The following is a 12,329-nucleotide window of genomic DNA, read 5'->3' as shown; positions in this document are numbered from 1 at the left end:
ATCATACATATGTTGTAAAATGTAAAGGTTAATACTATACTATGTTATCAAGCAAATAACCTAGTTGGTAAACCCTAAGGAACCTAGTCGGTAAACCCTAAGGTTGTCGTAGTCAGTTAATGAAGACAAAATGTCTACTGAGTAAAGTTTAGTATTCATTGAGTTGTAACCGAGCTATAACAGAATGTATTAAATGTTTACATGTGATATTTAATGAAAGATGCTGATGAGTTGGAGCAGATCAATGATTGGCAAGTCATAGAAGAAGTTTGTTAACGAATCTTAGACAATGGAAAGTCAGCAAGAAGATCTACAGCTCAGATTAAATTGCATTACCCTAACACAAGTTCCAAGGTGAATGTGCAAGTTCCGAGGCAGGGTAAAATGCTTTCAGATCGAAAGATACAATGAACCTGGACAAGATTGAAGATCTGATGGCTATGATTGATCATGGGAAATGTGATCAAGGAGATTAAGCGGTTAGAAGATTGTTTATAAATAAGGAACCGTTGATAAACAATGAATGTGGGCAAGTGTATGCACATAGATGCTACATAGTGATTACCGAGCACATAAGCTTGAAGATCTATTAGAATAACAGAGTATTGATGCCCAGTAGATAGACAAGATTAGTTCTATGTCTAGATTGTATTGAACAAATAGGAATCTTCTTTAGCATTTTAGATATGAAGTTGCAGATAGATTGTATTACTATTATTTTGTGAAAGTGACAGGAAATCTCTTAACCGAGTGGACTTAACAGTCTTATATGTAAATCCTCTAACAAGGTGACATTCTGATTGAGTGTTTGAAATCCTTTGACAAGGTCACTTCTAACAAAGTGAAGATACTAACAAATCTGAGGGAAATCCCTTAACCGGGTCACATCTAGCAATGTGTTTTGTAATCTTTAACAGGATTTGCTTTTAACCAAGCATACTCTAGAAGAGTATATTTATTAGTGGGTCCGAAATCCCATAGTGGTTTTTCCCTATTTGGGTTTCCACATTAAATCTGATGTTATGAGGTTTATATTGTTCATATGCTTTTGAGTTTGCATGTTTGACAATTTTTGATTATATGACTGATATATGTTACCGAGGTTGAATCTGATGTTTTTATGGATGATTAAGTTTGTATGATTCACCCCCCCTCTCATCTTGTTGGCTACTGGATCTGTACTTATATTAAGTATCAAAACTATCAATTGGTATCAAAGCTTTGGACTCCGAAAGGAAAGTTTAAAGACACTTGAGTTAAAGATCCAAAGATGTATAAGAGGGATGCACCCAAGCTGAATAAGTCAAGTTTCTCTACATGGAAGAAAAGGATGAAGCTACATCTATTAGGAGTTGGATAATATGCTTTATACTATCTGGAGAATGATTTTGTTGCACCGAGCACCTATCCATTGACTATGGAAGAGATAAAGGCGAAGCAAGAACATATTCAAGCAATGATTGAAATAACATCTGCATTGACCGATTCTGAGTTTAATGATCTAGAAGGCTACAATGATGCAAAGGCAATGTGGACTAAGCTCATATCTATATATGGAGGAGATGAACATGTTCAAAGAGCAAAAGTTGATAGTCTAAGATGACAACTTGAATCTATGAGGATGAATGAAGGTGAGAACATAACCCAGTACAGTACAAGACTAAAGGAGATTGTAAATCAAATCAAAGGAGCAGGAGGAACTATTGAAGAAAAGGATGTGACAAGTAAATTGTTAAGAATCCTTCTACCAGCCTATGCAATCCGAGTCTCTGCAATCAATGAATTGAGGTTTGTACCTAATATGCCAGTTTCCTTGGATGCTACTATTAGTAAGCTACATGCATTTGAGTTAAGTAATTTTGATAACAGTGGGTCATCGGTAAATAAAGTTGAATATGCATTTAGTTCTTTTCATCTGAATGAATCTAATAATTACAATGAGAGAAAGTATAAGTACTCTGAAGGAGATCAAAGTGGAGCAAGTGAAAGATTTCAGAAGACCATGGAGGAGGTACATAAACTATATGAAGAAATCAGAAAGCAAGAAGAGTTTGAAGCACTATTGGCCAAAGGTTATCGAGAGGCAAAGGTAAGTATAAAGGAAACTACCTTTGAAATGTTTCAATTGTGATAAGATTGGACATATGGCTTCTAACTATCCTGACAAAGATTTCACTGAAAAGAGAGATTACCGAGATGACAGACAAAAAGATAATCATTACAGAGGACACCGAGACTTCAGAGGAAGAGATAGAAAGACATGCTTAATTGCCGATGAGGAATCTGAAGATGATAAATCAGATGAGACTGATACAGAGGAAGTTGTTTATGTGGCCATCAAGGATGGATCAGATGAAGAAAGGTATGAAGAAAAAGCCCTAATATCTCACATAAACACTAATGATTCTTGGATTATAGATAGTGGATTCTCACATCATATGATAGGAGATAAACACAAGTTTGTTATGTTAGAAGATTATGATGGAGGCTATGTTAGATTTGGTAATGATGCATCATGTCCGGTAAGAGGTAAAGGATCCATAACACTTCTTGATAAAGCAAGATGCAATGATGTTTATTGGGTTGAAGGTTTGAAATATAATTTGTTGAGTGTAGCACAGCTAAACAACACAAGTTATCGAATAGAATTTCAGAAAGGAATTGTCAAAGTTCATGACAAGAATGGAAAGTTAGCTACTATTGGGACACAAACAAAAGGTAATACATTTCACCTCGACTCTACTCACAACAAGTGTTTGCATGCAAAGATTGATAACACCTGGTTATGGCATAAAAGGTTTTGTCATGTTAATTTTGATAATCTGATCAAGATAAGTAAGAAGCACAGAGTAAGAGGTCTACCTAGTCTTGAAAAACCTGAGAATGCTATGTGCCAAGGATGCCAGATGGGTAAGATGACAAGATCTAGCTTTACAAGTAAGTCCTACACTTCTAAGGGAATATTAGATCTTGTGCACACTGATCTTTGTGGTCCTATGAAAGTTCAAAGTTATTATGGTGATAAGTATTTCATATTATTTGTGGATGATTATTCAAGGATGATGTTAGTAATGTTTTTAAAAGAAAAATCAGAAGCTTTTCAAATGAAGCTTTTCAAATGTTTAAGTGGTACAAGGCTAGAGTTGAAAATGAAATAGGAAGACAACTGAAATGTCTTAGATCAGATAGAGGAGGAGAGTTCACATCTGATGAGTTCAACGTATTTTGTAATGATCATGGTATTAAAAGACAAGTCTTTGCACCAAGAACTCCACAATAGAATGGAATAGCTGAAAGAAGAAACAGATCTATTGTGGATTGTGCTAGAACACTGATGATTGAGAAGAAGGTTCCACAAACATTTTGGAGAGAAGCAATAAGCACAACTGTTTACACCTTGAACCGAGTTCTATTGAAGAAAGGTACTTTGAAGACACCTTATGAAATATGGTATGGGAAGAAACCTAATGTAAGCTATTTTAAGATCTTTGGAAGTAAATGCTATGTTCATAAAGATGATAGAAATGGCAAGTTTGATTAGAAAAGTGAAGAAGGAACATTTCTAGGATATTCTTCTAGAAGCAAAGCATTTAAATGTCTGATCAAATCATCTAACAAAATAGTAGAAAGTGCAAATGTGAAAATTGATGAAATTGTAGAAAGAATTGATGAAAGGAATTCCAAAGAACTAAAAGACTATGATGAAATATGTGCAACCGAGAAGTCCTACCGAGATAACTGTTGAAGGAAATGAGGAAGATATCCAGTTACCGAGTGATGAAGAGGATCATACAGAGCCTACCGAGCCTGTATTAGCCAAATATGTTAGAAGACACCATGCACCAAGTCAGATTATAGGAGATAAAGATGATCCAGTGATGACAAGAAACAAACTAAGACAGAACACGTGTGATATCTGAATTTGAACCAAGAATAGTAAAAGAGGCATTCAACAGTGAAGATTGGATAAATGCTATGACTGAAGAAATTGATCAAATCAAGAAGAATGACACATGGACATTGGTTCCAAGACCGAAGGACAAAAATGTAATCGGTACAAAGTGGATCTTCAGAAACAAGCTAAATGAGAAAGGTGAGGTCATTCGAAACAAAGCAAGATTGGTTTGCAAAGGTTATGCCCAAGAAGAAGGAATTGATTATGGTGAGACTTTTGCACCTGTTGCTAAACTTGAAGGAGTTAGAACATTGTTGGCATATGCTGCTTTCAAAAACTTCAAAGTATCAAATGGATGTCAAATCTGCATTTCTGAATGGAATATTAGAAGAAGTTGTCATTGAACAACCTGAAGGATTTGTTGAAGACAATAATAAAGATCAAGTATGTAAATTGAACAAAGCTTTATATGGTCTGAAACAAGCACCTAGAGCATGGTATGAAAGATTGCACTCTTATTTGATTAAGATTGGTTTTATAAGGACAAGTGACATGTACATGAAGAATGATGAAAATGGAATACTAATCTCAGCCATATTTGTTGATGATATTATATTTTGTGTAAATGACTCTTTATGCAAGAACTTTGGAAATGAAATGAGCAAAGAATTTGAGATGTCATTAATCGATGAGATAAAGTATTTTATAGGCTTACAGATACTGCAAATGAAAAATGAAATTTTCATTACTCAATCCAAATACATAAAGGAAACCTTGAAGAAATTTGGATGGAGGATTCAAAGCCAGTAAGTACTCCTATGACTACAAATTGCAAACTATCAAAGATCTACCGATCCATGATTGGAAAACTACAATATGTTGTTCACAGCAGGCCAGATATAGCACATGCAGTAGGTATTGTTGCAAGATTCTCTGCAGATCCTAAGGAAATACACATGACAACAATCAAAATAATTTTTAGATACTTGAAAGGCACTAAAGATTATGGCTTAGTATATCAGAAAGGAAATGATTTTGATTTAAAAGTTTATACTGATGCTGATTGGGCAGGCAACATTGATGACAGAAAAAGCACAAGTGGAGGAGTTTTCTTCTTAAGAGAAAGACTAGTGAGTTGGCTTAGCTAGAAACAAGGATGTGTTTCTCAGTCAATAGCCGAAGCTGAATATGTTGCTGCATCACTGAATTGTACCAACATTGCATGGATCAAACAATTGTTGGAAGGTATAAATGAGAAAGTTACTGAGCCAGTAACTATATTCTGTGACAATACTAGTGTGATTAATATTTCAAAGAACCCTGTTATGCACTCTAAGACAAAGCACATATCTATCAAATATCATTATCTTAGAGAAGAAGCTCAAGAGAAGAAAGTGGTGTTGGAATATGTTAACACAAAGGAACAAATAGCTGATATCTTCACCAAGCCACTACCAAAGGACACTTTTGAATATCTCAGAAGTAAGTTAGGAGTCCTACCCCTATCTTTTACTCACTGACCGAGTTCGGTGAAAGCATCACTTCGATGACTCTATTGAATATCTTTTGGGGAGTTGATGCTAGAGTGATACACTTTAGAATGTTTTTCTGAAAGTGTACTAGAAATATACTGGGATAATATAGAAAATGATACAGGGAATAGGAATTGTAAACAAATGCTCTAACCGAGACTCAGTTGATACACAACAGTAGGAAATAACTTCTTACAACAAGAAATTATGTTTTAGTTCTATTCTTTTTGGCATTGTTGTCAAAGGGGGAGAAGACCAAGAAGAAGAAACTAGAAGGAGAAGATCTACCAAAAGGGGAGAAGACCTGAGAAGACTGACAAGAAGAAGAAACTAGAAGGAGAAGATCTACCAAAAGGGGAGAAGACTTGAGAAGACTAAGAGAAGACTATAGATTGAAGTAAAGACTGAAAACAGAAGAGAAGTCTGATGTATGGGGGAGAGCATTTCAGCATTTCAGAATCACAACAATCCAATTTTTTTTTTTTTTAAAGGTTAAATCAAGTGGTTTTGCCATCAATGCCAAAGGGGGAGATTGTTGGCAATATTTCAAGGATATTGAGAAGGTTGTTGATGATTATGGACATAACTGATTAAAGATGTTTTACTATCTTGATATTATTATTTTGTCATTGATGTCAAGAAATTGATTTTCTAATTTAGTATGATGTTGCCATATCTTAAGAAATATGATATGAAGATTATAAAGAAGTTGGTAAAGACATAGGAAAGAATATGATGAATAAGGGGATAAGTTATTCAATGGGAAACTCTACCGAGTCAGGCAATGATGAGATCTTGATGTTTTAGATTGTTTTAACATCATACATATGTTGTAAAATGCAAAGGTTAATACTATACTATGTTATCAAGCAAAGACCCTAGTCAGTAAACCCTAAGGAACCTAGTCGGTAAACCCTAAGGTTGTCACAGTCGGTTAATGAAGACAAAATGTCTACCGAGTAAAGTTTAGTATTCACCGAGTTGTAACCGACCTATAACAAAATGCATTAAATGTTTACATGTGATATTTAATGAAAGATGCTGATGAGCTGGAGTGGATCAATGATTGGCAAGCCGTAGAAGAAGTTTGTTAACGAATCTACGACAATGGAAAGTCAGCAAGAAGATCTACAACTCAAATTAAACCGCATTACCCTAACACAAGTTCCAAGGTGAATGTGCAAGTTCCAAGGTGGGGTAAAACACTTTCAGATCGAAAGATACAATGAACCTGGACAAGATTGAAGATCTGATGGCTATGATTGATCATGGGAAATATGATCAAGGAGATTAAGTGGTTAGAAGATTGTTTATAAATAAGGAACTGTTGATAAACAATGAATGCGAGCAAGTGTATGCACAGGGATGCTACATAGTGATTACTGAGCACATAAGCTTGAAGATCTATTAGAATAATAGAGTATTGATGCCCATCAGATAGACAAGATTAGTTCTATGTCTAGATTGTATTGAACAAATAGGAATCTGCTTTAGCATTTTAGATGTGAAGTTGCAGATAGATTGTATTACTGTTATTTTGTGAAAGTGACAGGAAATCTCTTAACCGAGTGGAATTAACAGTCTTATATGTAAATCCTCTAACAAGGTGACATTCTGATTGAGTGTTTGAAATCCTTTGACAAGGTCACTTCTAACAAAGTGAAGGTCATAATAGATCTGAGGGAAATCCTTTAACCGGGTCACATCTAGCAATGTGTTTTGTAATCTTTAACAGGATTTGCTTTTAACCGAGCATACTCTAGAAGAGTATATTTCTTAGTGGGTCCGAAATCCCATAGTGGTTTTTTCCTATTTGGGTTTCCACGTTAAATCTGGTGTTATGAGGTTTATATTGTTTATATGCTTTTGAGTTTGCATGTTTGACAGTTTTTGATTATATGATTGATATATGTTACCGAGGTTGAATTTGATGTTTTTATGGATGATTAAGTTTGTATGATTCACCCCCCCCCTCTCATCTTGTTGGCTATTGGATCTATACTTATATTAAGTATCAGAACTATCAGTCACATCAATTTTGATAATCTTGTTAAAGTAAGCAAGAGAGGGTATGTTAGGCACATACCTTAGATTATCAAACTAGCAAGCATTTTCTATGATGAATGTCAAAGAGGAAAACAAACCAAGGTCAGATTCAAAACAAAAGAATATTCTACCACAAGGCCTTTAGAACTTGTGCATATAGATTTGTGTGGGACTACAATAACAAGAGCCCTCAATGGAGAAAGATACTTCATGTTGCTCATAGATGATTTCTCAAGGATGACATAGGTCACCTTCTTTCAAGACAAATCAAAAACTTTTGAAAGATTCAAAATTTTTAGGAGGATGGGTGAGAAAGAAAGTGGATACAAGCTGAAGTGTTCAAGATCAAATTATGGAGGTGAATTCACATCAAATGACTTTGGAGACTACTATGAAAGGCATGGAATTAGAAGATAATTTTCAGCTCCTAGAACACCACAACAAAATGGTGTTGTGGAGAGGAAAAATAGAACAATCAAAGAGATGGCAAGGACAATGCTGAATGGAGCCAATCTATCTAATGTTTATTGGAAAGAGGCAATTCACACTACTGCATATACACTAAACAAAGTGCAATTTTTTTGTGAACAACAAAATGACACCTTATGAGTTATGGTATGATAGGAAACCCTTAGTTAAATACTTCAAGGTGTTTGGCAACAAATACTTCATCAAAAGAGATGAAGATGGATTAGGAAGCTTTGGTTCAAGAAGTGATGAAGTATCTTCTTGGGATACTCAACTCACAACAAGGCCTACAAGTGTTTCAACAAAAGAATAAAGAAGGTAATTGAGAGTGTACATGCAAGAGTGGATGAAGATCAACATAAAGGAAAACATAGAATAACAAATTAGATTGAAGAGCCACATGTTGAAGATGAAGAGCAATCTGAAAGTGAACAAGAAGTACCCAACAAAACTCCAAATTGATATGTGCAAAAGAACCACCCTGAAGAGAAGATCATAGGCAACAAAAATGAGGGTGTACAAACTAGATGAAGACTTGAAAGAAATAATGAACAAGTAAACTTTTGCCTCATGACTAAGAGGAACCCAGGACATATGTTGAGGCCAACAAGAGTGAAAAATAGATAAAGGCTATGGAAGAAGAGTTGTAGCAGATAGAAAAGAGAAAAACATGGGAATCGGTCCCTAGACTTGTAGACAAAAATGTCATTGGGAAAAAATGGGTCTATAGGAATAAGATGAATGAAGAAGGCAAAGTAATAAATAACAAAGCAAGGCTTGTATGCAAGGGGTATGCTCAAGTAGAGGGAATATATTTTGAAGAAACATTTGCACTACTTGCAAGGCTTGAAGCCATAAGGATCTTCTTGGCATTCTCAGGCCATAAAGGATATAAAGTATATCAAATGGATGTCAAATATGCATTCTTGAATGGGAATCTTGAAGAAAAAGTCTATATTGAGCAACCTGAAGGATTTTAACTACATGAAGATGAGAATTTTGCATATGCAGATTGAGAAAAGCTTTGTATGGTCTAAAGCAGGCACCTAGAGAATGGTATTCTAGGTTGGATAAGTACCTCTATCATCAAGGTTTTAGAAAAGGAAATGCTGACAACTTATATATCAAGGTAGATGGAGACCACATGATCAAAGTTGTAGAATATGTAGATGACACCATCTTTGGAGGAAACAAAGATGTTCCATGCAAAATATTTGCTGATCAGATATAGTCAGAGTTTGGAATGTCAATGCTTGGAGAGCTGCCATATTTCCTTGGTTTGTAGATCTCTCAGTTATATAAATGAATATTTTTATCACAAACCAAGTATGCAAAAAACATGTTGAAGAAATTTTAGATGTAAGACAACAAACCTGTTAGTACCTCCATAATGACCAGATGGAAGTTAAGAAAAGATGACGAGTCACCTAGTGTGGATCAGACCTTATACAAATCCATGATTGGAAGCCTATTGTATCTTACAGCTTCAAGGCTTAATATAGTTCAAGCAATATGCATGGTTGCAAGATTTCAAGAAACCCCTAAGCAATCTCATGTCAATGCAGTTAGAAGAATCTTCAGGTATCTGCAAGGAACACTTACTCATGACTTGTGGTATCCAAAGAAAGGAGATTTCACTTTGCAAGGATATGCTGCTGTTGATTGGGTAGGATGCATAGATGACAGAAAGAGCACTAGTGGTGGAGATTTCTTCTTTGGAGAGAGGTTGGTTTCATGGAACAACAAGAAGCAAGATTCTATTTCTTTGTCTATGACTAAAGTAGAGTACATGATTGCTGCTACATGTTGTCCACAGGTTTTGTGGATGAAACAGACTTGAAAGCACATTCAGGTATTCAGATCTTATTGCTATTATGTGTGACAATTCAAGTGCCATTAAAATTTCCAAGAACCCTATCATGCTCTCAAGGATAAAGCACATTGCAATCAAATATCCTTTTCTTAGGGAGAAGGTTGAAGAGAAGGAGGTAAATGTTGAATTTATTCCCACAAGAGAGCAGGTTGCTAACATTTTCACAAAGCCTCTTCCAAAGGATACATTTGAGTATCTAAGATATAATTTGAGTGTTGTTCCACCTTCTTTCAACACTTAAATGTATTGCTGAGTTCTGTGGTTTGAGGGGAGCATGCTGTTTTACTACTTTTTCTTCCTTGAACCTCATGTTTGTCTCAGGGGGAGTTCTAAAATTTTTATGAGTAGTTTTAACACTGCTGTTTATATTGTAATAATGATTCATCTAATGAAATTTACAACACACAACAATTGCCAGGCCTTGTGAAGGCCAAACATCTTTGGGGAAGAAAGAGAAAACATCTTGTTTGCAAGTCCCTTTGCCATTGTTGTCAAAGGGGGAGAAAAAAGGTTGCCTCTACCTGTGTGAAAAATATTTTCTCATGTACTTTGTTGCTTTGTGTTGACATCAATGCCCATGTGAAAAAGAGATGCCTGTGTACGTTGCTACTAAGTGTTGACATCAATGCCAAAGGGGGAGATTGTTGGCATTATTATCAATGATGTCAATAAGTATTGCAGAGTGGATGCTAGAGAGGTTGCAAATTGAAGAGTGTAGAGAAACAAGTGTTGCAGGTTTTAGATGAGAATAGCTATACCAATCAAGTGTTATGTAGGTGAAGTGATCTTATCAAATAACAATGCTGAAAACAAAGGCAAAGCCACTTATCGGGTTAGCTGACAAAGGTGGCATAATGAGTTTGTGTTATGCCGATAGTGTAAAATATTCTGATATCTTTGTGTAGAAATAGCTATGCCTAGAAGGAGACCGAAGAAGTGTATTAGAGTAGCTATTGAAGGCGGATTGAAACAGTATTTCTATGCCAATAGTGTTAGTTGTTCTAATGGATGTTCATTTCAAAATAGCTATACCGATGAAGTCTGTCACTGCGGAGTTTGAGTATCGGGATGCCTCTTTTGATAAAGGTGAGTTGACAGTATGATTATCGAAATGACTTAATACTATCGATCTAACATGATTTTCTTATGCCAATAGTTATGCTTATTCTGATATATGGTTGATTAGCTTAGAGGTTCCTTGTTCGGGATAGCCTATGGTGACAAGTGAAATCATAGGTGAGTTTTTCATTGGAATAACTCTGTCGATGAGAGGGGTCAAAGGCATCAAGTGGTCATCGGGATAAGTTTTGAAGGTGGAATAGAGACAAGATGATAACCTGATAGTTAAAGCTATACCGAAGGAGCTTTGAGAAACCAACTTCAGGTTAGCTATAGCGATGAACATTTTTTTGCAGACTGCATAACACGAAGGTTAGTCACAACATGGAAACTGACTGATTTCTACCACCTGATTGTCCCTATGGATCTTGACTGACCTTGACCATCTGAACCAGATGACGAATAAGAGGACATATGGCTCCTTGGTAGATAGAACAAATCAAATCTACTATAGTCGGTGAAGGTGGATCATATAGTCATCATATCTGTCTAGGTAGATCGATAAGAGGATATTAATCTCATTAATGGCAAACCTTTTGTAGTTTGTGGATGAGATCGAGATGCTCAACAAAGGTAGGATCAAATTTGTAGTACATATTAGGTTTTCTAGAAATAGCAACCCTGTCATAAAAAGTGAATTGAACATAACCTCAAGGGGTAGAAAATAGAGTAGAGTTAGTTGATTTAAAAGATCAAATCCAATCTACTACAGACCATATTCAAGAAGAGAAGATTCAGACTACTAAGTTTAGTAATCTATGTACTGATTGACCTGGAGAGAGATAAAATACATTTAATGTATGCAACCAATCTAAAATCATTTTGTAGACAGAGAATAATATCTTGTTGAAAAAGAGAGACAACAGTAGGAAGAGCAATCTAATATGATTCAATGGGAGTAGATGAGAAAGATATATTTGTGAAACAAAAGAAATCTCTTGTAGTGAAGTGTATGGGAAATGTGATGTGTTAAAGTAAGTGCACCATTGTTTAGTATAGACAAAGAGAGTTAAAGTGTGAGCAGTTGCAGAAATAGAGAAGTGAGGGTTGTTGTAGCAGCAGAAGATTGAGGACAAAGAGTAGTTTAAGATAGGTAAAGATGAGGAAGAGTAAAGAAGACAAAAGAGTATATAACATAGAAGAAGAACAAAGAACTGTTTGTAAAGAACTGATAGAGTGTAATCCTCAGAAACAAAGAGATTCATTCTCAAGATATGAGAATTGTGTACTATTACAAAATTCATTTGTAACCTGACTTTATCATTGTAAATCTAAATCTTATTGTATTTTCTCTAAGTGGGTGCTCAGAGCAGGGGTAGGTGTTCCTTGAGTTGGTCTTCAGAATATCAGAGGTTGGTGCTCCTTGGGTTGGTGCGCTAAAACATCTTGTAAAATT

General features: G+C 35.4%; 1 protein-coding gene across 1 annotated transcript; it reads left to right on the top strand.

Annotated features, from left to right (window-relative positions):
* Positions 1 to 9,331: 9,331 nt before the first annotated feature.
* On the top strand, positions 9,332 to 9,781 carry LOC131874298 (secreted RxLR effector protein 161-like). Its single transcript, XM_059217597.1, has one exon. The coding sequence runs from the start codon at positions 9,332 to 9,334 to the stop codon at positions 9,779 to 9,781; it is 450 nt and encodes a 149-aa protein (XP_059073580.1).
* The last annotated feature ends 2,548 nt before the right edge of the window (positions 9,782 to 12,329 follow it).

This window comes from Cryptomeria japonica, chromosome 3 (assembly GCF_030272615.1).
Source record: "Cryptomeria japonica chromosome 3, Sugi_1.0, whole genome shotgun sequence".
Classification (NCBI taxonomy): domain Eukaryota; kingdom Viridiplantae; phylum Streptophyta; class Pinopsida; order Cupressales; family Cupressaceae; genus Cryptomeria; species Cryptomeria japonica.
This window is presented reverse-complemented; position numbering and strand designations above follow the sequence as displayed.